This window comes from Chrysochloris asiatica, unplaced genomic scaffold (assembly GCF_000296735.1).
Source record: "Chrysochloris asiatica unplaced genomic scaffold, ChrAsi1.0 scaffold00007, whole genome shotgun sequence".
Classification (NCBI taxonomy): Eukaryota; Metazoa; Chordata; class Mammalia; order Afrosoricida; family Chrysochloridae; genus Chrysochloris; species Chrysochloris asiatica.
This window is the reverse complement of record NW_006408525.1, coordinates 22201169-22219391: the sequence shown is the minus strand read 5'-3', so window position 1 is coordinate 22219391 and position 18223 is coordinate 22201169. Positions and strand designations below refer to the sequence as shown.

At 52.8% G+C, this 18223-nt stretch overlaps 2 protein-coding genes across 2 annotated transcripts; both read right to left on the bottom strand.

Annotated features, from left to right (window-relative positions):
* Window positions 1-1645: 1645 nt before the first annotated feature.
* On the bottom strand, window positions 1646-4401 carry HOXB5 (homeobox B5). The gene is made up of 2 exons (XM_006832503.1): window positions 3558-4401; window positions 1646-2885 (listed from the first exon to the last, which is right to left on the bottom strand). The coding sequence occupies exons 1-2, from the start codon at window positions 4117-4119 to the stop codon at window positions 2638-2640; spliced, it is 810 nt and encodes a 269-aa protein (XP_006832566.1). The 5' UTR covers window positions 4120-4401; the 3' UTR covers window positions 1646-2637.
* Window positions 4402-6193: 1792 nt separating this feature from the next.
* HOXB6 (homeobox B6) lies at window positions 6194-15383 on the bottom strand. The gene is made up of 3 exons (XM_006832502.1): window positions 14880-15383; window positions 8068-8592; window positions 6194-7057 (listed from the first exon to the last, which is right to left on the bottom strand). Exons 2-3 carry the CDS (start codon window positions 8480-8482, stop codon window positions 6798-6800), a joined length of 675 nt encoding a protein of 224 aa, XP_006832565.1. The 5' UTR covers window positions 8483-8592; window positions 14880-15383; the 3' UTR covers window positions 6194-6797.
* Between the last annotated feature and the right edge of the window lie 2840 nt (window positions 15384-18223).

The following is an 18223-nucleotide window of genomic DNA, read 5'->3' as shown; positions in this document are numbered from 1 at the left end:
TTACTAGTGCATTTTCTCAGATGTATCCAGATAAAAGTGCCCAGCTGCACGCCCCCCACACCCCTGACAAATGGGGGTGGGGAAATGTCTGTCTGAAGATATCCAGCAATGAAATGCCCCCCAAGGGGCCCTGATCTCAGAAGCCCCTGATCTCAGAAGCCCCTCCTTCTTGCCCCCTAAATTTCCAAGCACTGAAGGAACATGGATCTCACAGGGTCCCCGTTTCTACACACAGAATCAAACACTTTCACAAATAAAACCAGGTACCCCCGACCAACCGACCCACTGCTGGGGCCTTATCCAACTGAGTGACTCCTCTTCAAACACCCAGCTTGTTAGAACTGGGTACAAAAAAGGATGAAAATCTTCTCCTCCCTTCAGATACTCTCACCCCACCATCCTGCCGGTGGCAAGATTTCCTTCCCCTAGCCCCAAGCCCCAAGCCCCAAGCCCCGAAACTGCTAGGGGAGAAAGCGAAAGCTGGAAGCGACTTACTGCAGCTGGAGCGTTGGTTGGGCCTGGCTGCCGCCACCGCCTTCTGGGCTGCTCTAGGCAGGGAGAGCGCTCACCTACCTCTGCCCCCTTCCCCACCACAGCTAGCAGTTAAAGTGTCACTTAACATTCTGGAGAATGTGAAATATACCGCGCGGTGTCAACTCCCCAAAACCATAAAACTAACTTTATGGACCTCACGTGACTTTCTCGAGCCAGTGAGGGGTATCTGTCTGACTTCTCGGCGATTTTTACGATCTAACTTCGAGATAAAACCCCTATCCATTTGACATCTAAATGTCATAGCGACTTTTGGGATAGTTTGCTAACGACAAAGGGGGACAAAGTGACGGGGTAAGGGGGAAGGAGGGCCCAGTGGAGCCTCCACGACCCTCCAAGGCCTCCTCATGAGCTCCCCCTCCCTCCAGGTCCTGTAAGAAGTTGGGTCAAGCTGGAGGGGATTGACCACCGGGTAAGTGTCCAGACTTGACTCTTGTGCTCAGGGTGGAGGCTGACTTGGATGGACAAGGACTGCGCACGGGCCCTGGGCCAGTTGGACTGGAGGTGGGACCAGGGGTATTTCAGGAGAGACCCCAACTCCTAATCAAGAGGGAAGGTCAGTGGGGCCCCTGAAGAGAGGGAGCCCTAGAGAACTGTAAAGAAGCCTGATGGTGAGAGAAAGCCTTTGAAATGGAGCAGAGGTTTTTGTTTTTGTTTTTTTCCTTTAGCGGATGGTATAGCTGAACTGGGATTTGGAGTAGGGACCAGGGAGACTGGGCAGGCCTCTATCATTTCCAAAAAAGTCTAGGGCCCTCAGACTCAGGATTTAGGCCCACATTACTTTCCCTGAGGAGGTTTCCAGAACTTTCCTGGCTGGTTGGTGGAAAGCCCTGATGGGACCCAGCGGCAGCCTCTCCCCTGCCCCAGCCCCAGCTCCAGGTGGGGTCTCTGGGCCTCTCAGTCTCCCAGACCTGGAAACCTGTCTCCTGGCCCAAGCACCGATGACCAAGCTAGGGACCTAGATGGCTGAGAGGGGCTGCTGGTAAGCACCCTGTTTTCCCTTTCCTATACCCCAGATCTATGGAGAATGGTCTAGGATGTGCCTGGTGATGGCAGAGGCAGGCCCCCAGAGAAAAGACGAGTGGAAGGGCACTGGAGTAGGGGAAACATTTATTTGACTTCAAGGAAAGCTACAAACAAATACCAAAAGCGAATCACTGAGACAGGCCCGGCAAAGACAGATTTCACAGCATCCACTCGCTCACTACAAATGGTCTTGGAAGGAAATGGATAAGGGGGAGGGGATGGGTCTGACCCAGACTGTCCCCCTATTTACAAGCTTTGGGCCCTCTAAGCCAAACCCATGGATTCACAGAGAAACACACAAGACATTTTACACTGAGGATTATTTTTGTTTCCGTTCACTCCCAGACAAGGCCTTGTGGGGCCTACTCAGGCAGCAGGAACTTAAATCTCACTATTTTCCTTTCCTCTTCTCAACATCATCCCTTTGGTCCTCCCTCACCCTTTCCCACCCCAGGCCCAAGTCACTGTGAGACTTGGGTCTGGGGAGTGGGAAGGAAGGAGGAAGACGAGGGAGAAAAGAGACACAATCAACACACAGTCATGGACTCCATCTACTCCGAGCGAGACCAGCTCAGCTGGGCCCGGCTTTGCGGCACTACCTCACCTCAACTGCTACCCCTTAGAGAAGTTTCCAGCTGAAACTCAAAATACAGCCATCATTCTTTTATAAATAAGTTAGCACACAGATGGGGAGGGGAAAGTTCACATTAAACATGCGAGTGTCTTTTTTTTTTTTCCTGGGGAAAGGAGTGCAACCACAGACACAACATTCGGAAACACTGGCGCATTTGGGGTGAGCTGGGAGGTGTAAGGAGCATGGAGGGAAATAATAATTATTATAATTATTATTATTAACAATAATAACAAGATTAACCAGTCCAGGAAGAGAAGGAGACACAAGAAGACCTAAGACCAAACGAAAAATTTTAACACAGGGCCAGGGCGAGGCAGGCTCATGGGAACCGGTCCCCAGCGGGCGTCGGCAGCGCAGGAAGGCTGGAGGGGCCGGGGCTGGGGGCGGTGCGACTCTTCGCCCGCCCAGGGCTCCTCTGGGCAGGCTCAGGGCTGGAAAGCGCTGCCGGCAGTCGCTAGGCTCATACTTTTCAGTTTGTTGTCTTTCTTCCACTTCATGCGTCGGTTCTGGAACCAGATCTTGATCTGGCGCTCGGACAGGCAGAGCGCGTGGGCGATCTCGATGCGCCGCCGCCGGGTCAGGTAGCGGTTGAAGTGGAACTCCTTCTCCAGCTCCAGGGTCTGGTAGCGGGTGTATGCAGTCCGGGCCCTTTTCCCATCTGGTCCAGTCATATCTAGAGCAGACAGAGTACAACCAAGAGGCAATGTTATTCTGGTTAAGGGAGGGGACACTAGTGGGGGGAGGGGGGGACAGGGAACAGGACCCAGGCGTCCTCGGCACCTAGCTCCAATCTTCCCCAGCCCAGAAGCCCGCTTACAGACTGGCTTTCTGCACCCCCGTCTGCAACCCCCACTTCTGCCAGCAGCAAAGGCGCCCGGCTTTGGGCTTTGTTTCTTGCGCCCTCCCTGTACCTCACCCTTTGCTGGGCTCAGGCGGCCGCTAGCCTCGGGAGGGTGGAGAGCGGCTGCACTTTTACCCCAAAGCTCTTTTGCCTGCTTACCCCTCGGTTGCCAGCCGCAGTCTCAAAATTTCGGTGATAAGCAAGACCCTTCCCCACATGATATAAATCTATCTCTCATCTAAAAGCTAGTAGGCTGGGCAAATAAAACCCAAGCCCAAGTCGGATCTGGGAACAAATTATTTTTTTAAAAACACCATTCCCCTCAGCCAAGACCGTCTCTGCCTCTCTCCCTAGAGCTGTGAGGACCCACGTAGAGACCTCTCCCCTCTGGGGGGGGAAAAAAAAAATCTGCATTTGAGGAAAAGCCAAGCTATCCTCATCCCCACCTCCCCCCACTTCCCAAAGGCAGAGAAGGAAAGCCGAGAAGACAAAAAAGAGAATTACCATGGCTGATGTGAAGCTTCCTCATCCAAGGGAATATCTGCGGAGTCTGCCCCTCAGGCGCGGCGGTGGAGGTGGCCATGGGCTCTGGTTGCGCCCGAGCTAAGCTCGGGCTGCTTAGCTGGCTTGCCGCTTCCTCGGGCTCCGAGGACGCGCTGGCCTCGTCTATTTCGGTGAAATTGGCGCTGGAGCTGGCCGGGGTCGTCTGGTCGGAGGGGGACGAAGCAGAGGGCTTGGCGCCGTGGCTGTCGCCGTTGGAGCAGGGCAGGGACTCGGGCGAGGACAGGGAACAGCTCGACGCCGCTTGCCTGAAGCGGGGCTCCTGGGCCGGCGCGGGGAAGGCGCGCGAGCTCTCACCCACCGCCCCAAAGTGGCTGGAGGAGGCCGACGAGCGGTTGACGCTGAGGTCCATCCCATTGTAATTGTAGCCGTAAGAGCCGGTGTGCATGGCAGCGGGATCCCTGTAAGAGCCGCTCAGAGAGCTGCCACTGCCATAATTTAGCAACTGATAGTCCGGGCCATTTGGATAACGCCCCGAGAAGGAGTTTACAAAGTACGAGCTCATTTGGGTGATTTTGGAGGGCTTGATTTGTGGATCGTGGTCGTTATAACCCTGTGCTTCACGATTTATGATGTATTAATGAATTATAGCGATGCACTGTACTTCGTTTTGCTATGTATGCGGCCAAATATGGGGGGGGGGGATTGGAAGGGGGATGGGGGGGTGTTAGGGAATCACGTGCTTTTGTTGACCAGTCGTAAATTCTCGCTGATGACCTCAAGAGGTAATTCATGCTCTATGGTTACAAATAATGACGATCTGAGAATCGTTAGGGCCGATTCAATGCGAGCCTCCGAGAGAGGCGGAAAAAAGGAGAAGGGGGAGAAACCCAGAGAAGATTGGCGGTGGCGGCCTCTGAGCAGAGCGCGCCACCTCCCGGCGATCGGCGGGAGCGCGGGCCACGAACCGCCATGGCGGCGGCTGCCTCCCTCCTGGCTCCCTGCAACCACCTCGAGAAAGAAAACCCTAGCCAAGGCTCACTCGTAGAGGGGAACATTTTAGAGAAGGGTCCTGGTTGAGCTTTTAAACTCACATTCTTAGGGAGAGAAGCTTAGTTTTTCTATCTGATGTCATTTTCCCTGTTCTTTTTTTAAGAAAAAAAAAAAAAAAAACTCTATCAGATGATCAAAGATCAAGCTGCTTTTCCCTTACCCCGGCTTTGCAAATCTCCGAGTTGGGACTGGAAGTTGAAGGCAGGGAGAGGGGGGCACGGGACTGGATGATGTGTGTTAAAAACAATTATTGCAAAGGGCTTAGCCTCGCGTACTTCCTGGAGAGGCTGCAAGGGGCATCCCCAGAACTCAGGGCGGCCTGCAGCGCTGGGCCGAGCTTCCAAGGAGACGCACTTACTTCCCCTTGTCCTTCGGAAGTTTGGAATCTTCTTCCTGACTTCCCCTGTTAACCCTGACCTGGGTAGTGGCAAAGCAGGACCGGGACCTAGGAGCACAGCGAGGGACGGGGTAGGGGTGGGCTCGCTAAGCGGCCTTGTGCCAGAGACACTGTGATGGTAGCAACTGTGTGGCCGCTCGGGTTTGGGTGAAACTATGTGTCTGAGAATTTAGGGTGAAGGTGGGACCCCTTCGCTCCCTGGCCAGATGCCGGTTATTGGCTCCACTTGAGGTCCCTCGATCTGTGGCTGGGCAGTTTCAGAGTTTGTTAGGCGGCCCACAGCCTTTCCGGCAAAAGAGCTCCGAAGACCCGCGGCGCCTTGCTGAGCGCGCTGGGCGGCCAGAGCCCGCTGCAGCTGGGCCCCTTCTGCTGGGCCCGCTATTTTCTTTAAAAATAAAAAGGCAGAGAGAGGAAGGAGGAGGAAAGGAAAACAGTGTCCACAGCTTGTTGCCTGGGTGGGGGTAGGGAGATACTGGCCCGCTTGGGGTTGAAGGGATAAGACCAACTCACCCCATCACCTGGCGTCCTGTCTCCTGGTCTTGGGGAGAACTGGGGAAAGCTTTGTCCTCTGTACTCCCACTCGCTCCATCCCTTATCCCTGTCAGCCAAAAGCTTCAGATTTCCCTACTTGTCCCTGAACTCCTACTGAAGGCGCCTGGAGCCTTCAGCTGCGGGGCCTAGGGATACCCAGTGGCCCCGACTCAGTCTCCAGAGCCACAGGCCTGGAGCAGAAAGCCAAGGCTGCGGAAGGCCGGGCCACGTAGGCCAGGGGTCTCCACGGGTGTGAATGAAGACTGTAAGCGCTGCAGAAGCGCCGGGAACAAACGACCCGGTTTCTGCAGAAGCGCCGGGCCAAGGGGCCTCAGCGGCGTCCCTCGTGCCGTGGGCGAATTAGGAAAAGCTAGAGAATAAGAGGGAATCGGCCCCCCTTCATCTCCCAAGTCTGCACACGAGAGGCCGTTCTGAGCCTCAGCACCGGCGAGGTGCGGCGCTGGAGCCTGGGCGGGACTGCTCCAGCCTTTATCTCAACTGTAACTTCCGAGTCGTGTCCGGCGGGCCCGCTGGGAAGACCTCCGGGCCAACCGGGGCTCCCGCCTTTGCTACCGAGTTTCTGGCACTGGGACGATAGGGTGGCTGCGGGGGGTAGGAAGAAAAAAGTGACAGGGGAGGAGCGGAGGTGACTGAGCAGCGAGTTTTCACGTCTTTATTATTATCATCATTATTAATAATATTAATATTATTACCGAAGTATTTCACGTCCAGAGCTAAGACAAGACTACAAACACAACACATAGAAAATTAATAAAATAGAACTTTGTTTTCTTCTGAGGCTCCTCTTCTTACTTCTAGGTAGTGTGTGCTCCTTCCAGTGGCTTTGGGGAGGGGGGGCAGAGACGACAGGTCTGGGGTCAGCGAGTTTTCGAGGCCCCATGAGGGGACAGCGAATCTACAATTGAACCGTGCACCGGGACATAGACGACATGAGGAGGCGCGACACGGACAAGAGCATTTTGCTCTGCTTCCAGGAAACATCAAGTGAGTCAGGTCCTCAGTTCTCGCGGGGCACCTGATCCGGCCGAGGCTGGCTCCCCGGGGAGGGAGGGGGCGCGGGGGCGGGCTCCGGGATGAGAACTCTGCGGGCGGGGGCGTCCGGAGAGCTCCGGGCCCACCGGGGGCGGCGCGGGGGAGCCAGTCCCCGGGCCCCCCTGCCAGCAGAGCTTCCTCCGGACTCTCCAACACCCCTGGTTCCCTGCAGGCCTCTCCCTTTGCGTCCCCCTCCCTTTCCAAGGCCTTCACTCGGCGGGCTTTTCTTCCTCCTCCTCTGCGCTGAGCTGAGACGCACTGAGCAGTTTGCTCTCCTTTTTCCACTTCATGCGCCGGTTCTGGAACCAGATCTTGATCTGCCTCTCGGTCAGGCACAGGGCGTGCGCGATCTCGATGCGTCGCCGCCGCGTCAGGTAGCGATTGTAGTGAAACTCCTTCTCTAGCTCCAGCGTTTGGTAGCGTGTGTAGGTCTGGCGGCCTCGCCGGCCGCTAGGCCCAAAAGAAGAACCTGTTATGCAGAGAGGAGATGCTGAGGCCTGGGGTCACCGGGCTGAAGCCACTTCCCACCTACCCCCTCCACTCGACTCTCAAACTTGGACTCCAACCTGTCCCGGGATGTCTTCCGCTGCTCTTCCCCTCCCCCTACCCCGCCTCCTGCGTCTCCTTCAGATTCCCTGGGGGCGGGGGTCCCGACCTGAGCCCTCTCAGGCTAGACTTTTGGTGGGGGAGGGGAGGCGCAGTTTAATTCCCACCTGAGCCTGGAGGGAGGGGCTGGGGAGGTGCTGACCAGGTGGGTCTTTCCTTTTCCTCTCTTTACATCCATCTAGCTCTCGCCCCCCCCCCGCCCACCCTGTGATAGATTCCAGCCCTTAATCCGTAATGACGTGGATCGATCCATAGTCGGCATTAACGGCTCCTCACTTTCTTGTCCCGCTAATGGACATCAATTTGAGATTTAGACCGACAAATAATCCCACTTGAAATCCAGGCGCCTGTTTCTCCCTCTTTCCCCCACCACCCTCTCTGGTTTTTCTCCTTCTCCCTCCTTCCTCTGACTACTCCCCTTTCTAGTGCCTCATCTTTCTCCAGTCTCCCATCCCCAGGGAAACCATCCGGGACAGTCTCCACTCTCCCTCACCGGCGTCACACCGCCCCCTCCCATGACGCACTCCGTTTGTAATGGAGCAGTCCTTGGGTGGGGAACTGGCCTTGGATTTGGGGGCCCAATGTAAAGTAAAGCCAGTGACTGTATCCCCGGGTCCCCTTCCCTGACCAGACATCCCCACTCTGACCTGGCGCTCTGGGAGAGCCCACTGCTGCTCCTGGCTTAGAGTCCAGCTGGGACTTTGCAAACTTTCTAACTCCTGAGGGGCGAGAGGGCAGAGCAGGAGACCCGGGGCAGGCGCCCATCTTCCCCACCTCCGAACTGAGATACCCAGTGGCACCCTGTGGGAAAGTGGGGAGACCTCACTAGCTCTGTCCCGGGGGTGGGGGCACTGGACAGGCAATCGTACTCACTGTTGCACGAATTCATCCGCTGCATCCACGGGTAGACCGGTGTGGAGCACTTCTGCTCCTCTGTCTCTCCAAACACGCTCTTGTCCTGCGCACAGTCCGACTTCCGGGGCTCGGGGTGGAACGGAGGCGGCTCATCCGCGCCAGAGAGCGCGCAGGCCGACTCCTTCTCTCGGTAGAAGGCCGGCGCCGGCCCGTAGTCGCAGGGTGCCGCGCGGCCATAGCCGCCGCCGGCCGGCGGGTAATAAGAGGAAGCGGCAAAGCCCTTGTCCTGGCCCGGCCCGGGACCGTAGGGCGCGGGGTAGTGCCTCAGCGGGTCTGCATACCCGGACGAGTAGAGCGGTAGCTGGCCCAGGAAGGACTCCTGCCCGCTGGCCAGAGTGACTGGGAAGGTGGAGTTCACGAAATAGGAACTCATTGGGAGGGGAGGCGCGCGCGGCCGCTGCTGCTCCGCCGGGTTTATGATTTGTTGTGTTTTATAGTCCGAGCGCCGCGCCTATTAGTAGTATATCCGAGATTGGGTTTTAGCTGAGGGGGGATGGCGAGGTGCCAGTGAGGGCCAGAAGGAAATACAACCATCTGATCCAACACTGACCAATGGCAGAGGCAGGAATTGTCAAATCGCACCCAGGAGGAGCGCAGCCCGCACGAGGGACCCGCGCACAAACCTATCAACCTTTTTTTTCCCCTCCTTCTCCTTCCCCCCCCCCCAACAACACAACGCCTCCCGTTCCACCTACGTAGGATCTGAGAAAGAGGCGTCTGTGCCTTTGAGGGAGGAGGGAGCATTTGGATTGAGACCACCCCATCCCCCAGTGATTAAATAAATATATCCCTTCCCCCTCAATTCCCCCCCCCCACCTCCAATACACGCAGGATAGGAAAAAGTTCATTGTGTTTTCAGAAAAGTTAACCCCTGCGTTGCTTGGACCCGTTCCTTCAAAGGAGGACTGGGTAAATGTCCCCAATCTCGTGGAGACCGAGTTAAAGAAGGTTCGTTTCTAGCGTTTGGTGTTGGTGGAAGGTAGAAGAGTTCTAATTAGCGTTGCTTTCAGAAAGACAGAGGTGAAGAAGAAACACGGTCAGTCCCAGGTTTTTTCCTGTTTATCAGATTTACTTTCTCTGCTCCAAGCTCAGATCTATTATTATTCCTGCTTCTCCACAACTCGACTGCTTTGAGGGAGACAGGCCGGAGCTTGCTGCCCAGAAAACTCAGGAGACCGGGAAATAGGAGGTCGGAGCCCAAGCTTCCCTCTGCTGCTAGGCTAGGAGCCTCTTGGATGGCTGCGGGCTGCCGCTGCCCAAGACATCCTGCCTGATTCTAATATGCAGCTGCTCTCATCAAGAAAAAGAGTACTGGGAAAGGGATTTAGTATTCTCCCCACTTGGGGCTATGGAGAGGAGGAGTGAGGTGGCTTTATTAACTGATCTCTATCCTGTCTTCTGGAGTCCTGGTGTGGCGCTGTAGGATAAGCACTGAACCGAAAGATCGGTTTGAGCCTCAAGGGTGGCAGTTCAAACCCATCAGCGGGTCCTCAGAAACCCTATACAGGGTTGAAGCGGAACCAACTCTACAGCAATTAACAACAGCAATGATCCTGCCTTCTAACCTCATTCTGCCACTCACACCTGACTCCAACAACATGAGAATAACTTGGGCTACAGAGATTTAGGTATTAAGAATTCTCTGCTATGTCTGGGTACAGGAAAGAAATAGTTTCTCCTCCAATTCTAGGTCTTCAAACCCTCCAGATATTTGAGGCAATTAGACACTACGAGGAAGACAGTGACCCTTACTCCTTTTCCAGGTCTCTCTAGGAGCTGGAGGGTCTTTTAAAAATGATTTCTTTCCCAAGACTTGGTTTAGGTTTAGTTTTCAAGGAAGGAGAGTTTGAGTTCTCCTGGGGGACTCAGCAGGCAGCCACGAGTATCAGCCAGCATTCCCTCTCCAGACGCTTACAATCCTTCTGGCTGCCTCTCTCTCAGCATCTCTACAGTAGCCTTCCATGCCCTATGTTTGTATCATTGAGTTAGTTAGATTGTATCCCGCAGTTGGATTGTATCACCAGGTCTGTTTGTTTCACCTGGCTTGCTTGTTATCACCAGATTTCCTGCTTTATGAGCTGAGCTTGGATATGAGAGACAGTGTATGTCCCTGATTCCCTTTCTCACCTAAGGAAAATGAGTGCTGCGGCCCGGTGGGGAGCCTGAGCCAAGATGCATTTCCAACATTCTAATTTCCATACAGAGACCAGACAGCCTTCTGACCTGGAGACAGGAAGGGGAGCAAGGTGTGGGGCAAAGTCCATTTGTGGGATAGACCGCCCCTCCACTGCCTTGTTCATTCTTGGGGCTCCTTTTTGTGGATCAACTCTGCTCATCAAAGATAGCACAAGGCACTAGGAAAAAACGGTAGAGGGCTGAGGTTGGGGAGATCAAGAATGGGATATGGTTAACTGCCTCCAGGGTCTCCCTGAACTCAGGGCCTCTTCTAGGCTGCACCTTCATGGCCCAGTGGCCATCTCTGAATTGCCTACCACCACTGGTTAATCTGGCTCTATGGAGTTTTGATGAGGATTTAAGAAACAAAATCAAAATTTCTAATGACGGAGAAGCATTAATGCTCCAATCTAGCTGTGGTTGGACCCACTCCTAGAAAGGAGTAGGGATCATTTGGTCAGGGGAAGCAAGTGAGGGCAAATGTCTGGGTGCACGTCCTTTCTTTTCTGCCACTGAGGCTGGACTCTGGGCCTCAGTCCTGCCTGCTACCTCCCAGGGCACAATAACCCCCAAACTAAAGTTGAACGGTGTGGGTTTCCTTAGGGTCTGGGCAAAATAATATATTATGTGGGATTGGGCCTTCCTTTATGGTATAAGCACAAAATGGTCGCTTTTTGCTAAGAAATTACAGCCCCCAAATTAACCTCACCTCTGTAGGTTGCCTGTCGCGAGATGGAGACGCGAAGGCAGGGCGCCTGGAGTTGGGCATGAAAGGAAATAGCGCCTCATCGCTCTTATCTAAGCCCAGAGGTATTTATGAGCGTTTATTCGTCTGATCCGTTTGTTTGGGAGAAAAAGCAGGCGAGCAGGGCCCGGCCAGAGGCCGCCTGGCTTCTGGAGCCAGATTGTATGAATCTGTCTGTGGTTCGGTCCACCACTGTCTATCTGCGGAGGAATATGTAAATACACAGCGGATTCAGGCAATTTGACTGCCTGGGGAGTCTCTCCCTGCCTCAAAGAGCAAGTGTGTGTCTGGAGAAGTGGATATAAATGTGTACCAAGTCTTGAGTACACTACAGAAGGATTGTATAGACAGGATTTAGAATGGTCATTTTCTGTGCTGCAAGTCCGCGGTCTTCTGGGCGCACACACATTTTAATTCCCAGTGAAATGTCCCCGAAGTTGTGTTGGGCTCAGGAGTAAAATTCCCCTGCACTGGTAAACAAAGTGAAGTGTATTTGCCTGTAAATATAGTGAAGGGAGAATGCAGATACTACTCAGGTTTTCCATTTCCTCTGGGCTACAAAGCTCCCTTCACCCAGGGTCTCTGGGATGTGGGGTCCTTCCCCACCCTAACCTAACTCCTGCTGGGGTGAGAGATTAAAACCTTTCAACTCAATTCTCTTCCCTGGACTCTTGATTCTCTGGTCTTGAGGAACATAAATGTTTCCAGGGGTGGGGGACAGTGTGACCACTCGTAAAGGATGGGGGGACACTCTTTGGTTGGGACACTTTGCCTAAAAATCTGCCCATCCAAAAAGCTGTACAAAGATCTTATTCCATTATGCAAATGAGGGGCATCATCTCTGATCTTCAGGGAGGAGTGGGTGGTGCTCTTCCTAGCCCCTCTCCTCAGGCTCCTGAGCACCCTAAGAACCCTGAAGTGCTTCAAATCTCTGTATCAGCTGACCACCTGTCCTGCCAATTGTCCACAAGAAATCCTCTCAGAGGGTCCCAAGTGGGGCCTCCCACAGGGTGCCTCCTAGGACCTAGCCTTCTAGCTGCCATAAAGTCATTCCTGCCACGGAAAAGCTGCTCCCGCGGCCCAGACTCAAGAGGCAGCCTCAGATGGGGGGGGGGGGGGACGGGGAGGGGACGCGAAGCCGCTGCTCTTGCTCCCAGCCCTGATAGCCCCTCCACCTCAGCAATGCCTCTATCTCTCTGGCCAGACCCTTGTAACCTCGGCCTGCTTGGCACCGCAGGCAATTTCCTGGAGCCCCAGCCCAGAAACCCGGGCCACTGCACCTTGAAAGGAGAGCCAGAGCTTCCTCCTGAGGCTTGAAAGCCAGAGCTAATCAGTAACCCGCGAGACAGGGGCCAATATTAAAACGCGGCAGCAGAGGCGCAGATCCCCCGCCCTGGCCACCCCCTTCTAGAAAATCAGTCAGGTTAAGCGGGCGTGAAGGGTCCAGTAGTAACCGAAATCACAGTGGGTTTGGTTTCTGCCCACTCCAACTCCCCATTCTCCCCCTCCCCTTAAAGTGTATTTGCGTCGATTTAGCTTGAACCGATCTAGAATGGGGGAGGGGTCGAACATTCACTTGCAGACATCAACAATTTCCAGAAAACTCAGTTCCATTCACCAAGGACCCACCAGCCAAGGAACTGGCAAGACCCACCAGCCAACCGGGAGAACACAGACCCGGTTTGTCTTTTGACAACCAAGTGGAACTGCAGGGTCGGCGCCTCCCCTGCCGGTCCCTTCTTCCCTTGGCCGAGAAGAAAACCAAATAAACCTTGAACAGCCTTGACCTCGGATCTCCCCAGAGGCCTGACCCCCTCGCGCGCCCATGGTGGGGATGTCTTGGGACTCTTATCCCCCAATCCTTTGGTTCCAAGCCCCTTGCCCGCGGAGTGTAGTATTAGCCCGTTTTAAATGTGTCCCAGAAAAAGCTGTGTCTCCCGCCCAGTTTCGAGCTGGAATGGGAGTGTGGGGATAGGGATGCGGGGCGCTTGTACTCTAATCCACACTCAGGCGGCCAGAAAGCAAGATGTAGAGGAAAGCGCAGCTCTGGGCCCAAATGCCCCCGACCCCCCTCAATCCCGCCGAACCTGCGCCACCCGGGCTCCACGCGTCGGGCACTCCTGCAGCGCCTCTGCCTAGCGGCGCCAAAGCCGCGTATCTCCACACGGACAGTAGATGGCAGCAAACCGCATAATTTGGGTCAGAGCTAACTGTCTAAGAGAAGATTTATAACCTGCCAAGACTACAGGAGAAAAAGCCCTTTAGTCCGGGTGGGTTTGGCGAATTTTTCCTTTGAGAATATTCCCCGCATGCCGTGGGTGCTAGCCCAGAACTCTCGCTATCCTGCCGAGACAGTCCAGGCCTGTGCGGAGACAGAGAACATCTACCTAGGCCTCCCCGCGCCACAAGTGGCTGCGTCCCACTCTGGACATCTCTGTAATTAGAAGGCCAATACCTCCTCCCCACCACACACAAACCAGCACCCCGCAATCCAGGGGGAACCAAATGCCTGATATTGAGTGGCCTGGGTAAAAGAAGAAAAAAGCAATCACCTATTTGTGCAAACCAAACTAAATCACAGACTCCTGCCCTCTGCACCCATCATCGCTTATCTCTCAGCTAGCAGCTTCTGCAGAAGCCTTCTAAGCACCCCATTTTTTAGTCCACATTTTTAGTAACTCGAGATTTAAGCCTCTTTCCCTCCCATTACCCCATTAACTACTTTAGGAACCCCGGAGCCTCCCCCCACCCCAACTGCCCTTATCCCAGCCTCCCAGGAGGCCTAGCTGAGGAGTGAAATCAGGCGGCCTGAGGGACAGGATTTAGCTATCTGAGCTCAGCGTCAGGCGGCTTTCCAGTCTGGACACCCCTCAGTCCCCTAATTGGGGTTTCTTTCTAAATTGTTTGTTTATAAGCCCCCACCAACAAAACGTTAAACATGTTTCTTCACAATCACCACTTTTAGATGCAGGAAAGTTTGCAAAGAACAATGTTTCCACATCAGACTCATACATGGCATTTTTTTCTTCCACCGAAATCAGCACACCCCCAAACCAGTAAAACACAAGTAATAGAATCAATAACACAGAGAAACCAACATGCTGTAACCTACCGCATTAAAACCACAAAACTGTCTCCCAGCAGAGCGAGGCTCCCTCCTCCGGGATGGTGAGGGACTTGGGCATTCTCTGGCAGCCTTCCTAGCTCTGGGTGCCTCCCCCCAAAGCCCTTCAATTTTAGAAATGTCTCCGAAGGGAGATGGTGAGCACTTCTCTGTGAATTGTCCTTTCTGTGTTTCTTTAGCCTCTGCCTCCTCTCGCCAGCCTCTGCAGAGATTCCTGGCCCTCCAGAGACTAAGACGTCCCTGAGCGCCACCGCCCCTCGTGCCAAAGATGCCGGGAGACCGCCGGGACCCACACTGGGCAAGAGAACAGCGCGGGGGTAATTGAGAGAGGCCAGAACAAGGAAAGAATGGGGGGAGGGGGAAGGCCGGGACCCACGAAGGCCATATCCACTGGCTTCTGTGGGTGCCACTGAAGCCCACATACCCCCATCCTTTCAATCGCGTGCCCCTCGCCTGAACCTCTTCTGCCAGCTTAAAAAGGCGAGTTAGAACTTGCCTCCGTGGTCCCTTTCGGTTCCTCCTCCAGTTTTCCCTGCCTTGGCTCCTCTCCAGAAATCAGCCCACACTCTCTCTGCCACCGAATTTCTTGGGAAGACTCTCCCTGCAGCGCCCAGAGGTGGGGTTCAGCCCTATCTTAAGGGGAGGGAGGAGGGAGTCAAGCCCAAGCCCCACCCCCAACAAAATCGATGCAAAAGCACAAGAGGAGAATTGTAGAAGCTCCCTTACCTTTGCAGACCTTGAGATTTTTTTTCTTCCGCCAGATTGAAAGGGTGGGGAGGGAGAAAAAAAGAGCGTTCGGTTTCTTCTTCAGCTTCCAGATAATATTGTCCCAATCTGAGAGCCGTTGCTTCCCCTTCTCTGACTTGGGAGAGAGGGTGTTTCGCTTTTCTGACATTTGCAATGAAAATGCAGTAAGTTCTGGCGTTGAACAATGGTATCAGTCTGCGGTCCTGGGCAGATTTTCCATCTACACTCCATGTTGACTAAAATCCCAGATCAGCAAGCAAATTAATTTAGGAATTAAAATTATTTTTGGTTCTCTCTTTTGTGTAATTCCCAGCCCTCCTTCCCCCCCTATCTTTCTCTCTCTCTTGTCTCCTCTCCCCCCCTCTCTCCTCTCTCTTTCACTCTATTGAGCTGATAGTGAAGTATAAAAATATCAAGAGGTTGGAGCCCTGAAGGACGACAGTGCTCCGACCTAGGTGTGGTGTCCAAAAGAATGCTGCATTATAACCACCAGGGAAATGATAAAAAGTTCATGTTCACGATCGCCCGGCCACATGACCGGCGCCGGCCAATCGCTGGATTCAACCACTCATAAACTTCTATCACAAAGTTGTAAATTTTCATAAAACAACAAGGAATTTATTGCATTTCTTCATGGTTGCTCCACCAGCAGCCCTTTTCTCAGTCGCCATCTTCTTTTCTTCTCCTGCTCGCTTTTTGGGGAAACCCCAAACTGAGAAGGGGTGAGATTTGGGGTGCTGATAATCAGGGCGGAGGAGCCGCCAGGGACCACTTGGAAAGGGGGTTCTTTTGGATATCTCCTATTTCTCGCAGGAGTTTTGTCTACCTCTCCAAGTAAAATTTCACCCCCAATTCCTCCACCTAGGGACTGTTCTCAGGCCACTTAGGGGTGAGGCGGATGCAGCAGTGAACGTGCAGAGTTGGCATTGGAACTATGGCAAAATAAAAGCTTCAGTGTGCTCGCTCTCCCTCTTAAGGCCCTCTCCTTCTCAGCCCCATAGCTGGTGGGACCCCCACCTCCGAGGATTGCAGCAATGAAGGTGTTAGTACCCTACATTCCCTCGGTCCTGTCTTTGCCTCGGGAAGGAAGGTTGTCCAGGTTGGGGTCATAGCTGATAGATGAGTAACTGCCTCCGCACCTCAGAAATTGGGGTTAGTAAAACCAGATCCTGGCCTCTCCAGCCCAAACCTGTCTATGTTGGCCTAGACCACTTGGGCACGCTCTCCAGGGGTTTATGCGATCTTCAATAGGGGAAACTACAGGTTTAGGGGCCCTTTACTTACAAATTCAAATTAAACAGATTCTCGTAAAAGCCTTTCCCTTCCAACTCTCCTCCCTCTTTCCGTCTCCACCCTGGCTTTCAAGTTTAAATAATCCATATCTTATCATCGAATAAATACTAAAAATCAGTTCTGCAGGTTTAACTGCATTGACGCTGTTTTCCAGGGTTTTTGTCTTGTGACTAGGGGGGTGTTTGGCAGTTAAAAAACAAAACAAAACAAAAAAATCATCCGTGTTTTCCAGATTCCCTGTCATGCCTCTGTATTTGAATTGAGAAGCCAGCTCCCAAATGTAGGAAACTAAATAACACCCCCCCCCCCCGCCCAATTTTCTTTCTTTCTTTTTTCTTTCCCTCTGTGCTCGAGAAAAGGTTCCTGATTGCTGGCGGAGCAGAAAGCGGGCAGACAAGACGCGAAGGAAGCCGGCTTCCCGCCTGAGCTCAAATCGGCCAGGATTCGGCCATACTACCCCGGTAAACTCGCTTAGGCTCTCAATTCTAGGGTTTAAAAATTTTTTTCTTTAATTTAGAAAATTTTAAGTCTAAATTACCTGCGTCCGTTTAGAATGAGACCAGTTAAAATTAACGAAAGTGAAATAAATGGAAATAAAATAACCGAACGTAGCTCTTGCTGAAAATGTTGAACGAGCAGGCAGGAAGCCCGAACGCCCGGGTTTTGGAAACCATTTGGGTTTGTGGGAAGGTCTCTCTGCTCATGGCTTCCCTCTGCCCAGTGCCTCCGTCAGGGAAGTAGGAATGGATTTGGTTCTTCACCTTTTCTTTCTTTTTGCTTTTCCTTTCTACGGGGCCTAGCATTTTGGATTTCAGCTTTTATTTGTGCCCCCGCAGGGGAGGCTGCGGCGCAAAATTCTCAGAACCCACAACTTAGTTTGAAGGTGTGGATGGATGGTAAAGATGATTTGTGGAACTGTGGGATTTTTTGTTTTGTTTAATTTTGTTTTACAAGTGTGTGTGACTGAGTATGTGGGCTCCTGGATGTGTATACTTGGGGGCAAATGTGAATCTTTGTGTTTATGAGCCAATGTGTGAAGAATGTACATTTGTGAGTATGTATAAATGTGCCTGTTTGTTGAGTATGAGTGTGTGTTTACTTGCGAGTGTCTGTGAGTGTGAAAGGAAAAGTATGCGTTCCTGGGAATGGATCTGGAATTGTGTGGATGATTTATACTTGTTTGTGATGTATATATATGTTATTGTGAAGTGCCGTGGAGTGGAGTCAGTTCCTACCCATAGCGACCCCATATAGGGTTTCTGAGGAGCCGCTGGTGAGATTGAACCACTGACCTTGTAGTTCAAATGGCTTTGCTGCATTAACCCACAGCGTCACATCAGGACACTCTGTGTGTGTGTGTGTGTGTATATATATATATATATATATATAGTGTTTACTTGGGACCTTATGTGAAGGTGACTCAATGGATGACATTTAACAATGGCCCCTAAATAAGTATAATTGTGTACATTTGTCTGAGTCAAATCCTGTAAAAAGGTATAAATGGATCTTGTGTGATATTAGGATTCACTTGTTAGCAGTCACCAAAGCAAGGAACGTCAGGAAAGAGAGCACACCCCAGCACCAAAAGAAATGGGTGGGTGCCAGAAGTCTGAGCAGAGGGATCATTGCTAACCCAGATGACTCTCCCCCAACCTTAGGGAAACAGAAAATAGGACATCTGTTTATTTTAATTGTTTTATTTTTTCCATCCTTCAGATACAGGGATAACGTAGAGGCGCACAGAGGCTGACAGAAGCAGGGCGCAGCAGGCAGGCGCACAGTGGGGACATGGGAGCTACTGGATCGTCCTTAGGACTCGCTAAGGCCTTTCGGTGGCTGCCGCCACAGGAAAGGCGAAGGCTCAAGAGGGCGGAAAACCACACAAGTTAGTCCGGACTCACAGTCCACAAAAACAGAGTCTAAGGGGGCTTACAAAACAAGATTTTACAAAGACTTTACAATAGCCACATAGAAAAGGGAGGCAAATTCCAGAAAGCTAAAGAACAGGTAGATAGTGTGTCCTTTGC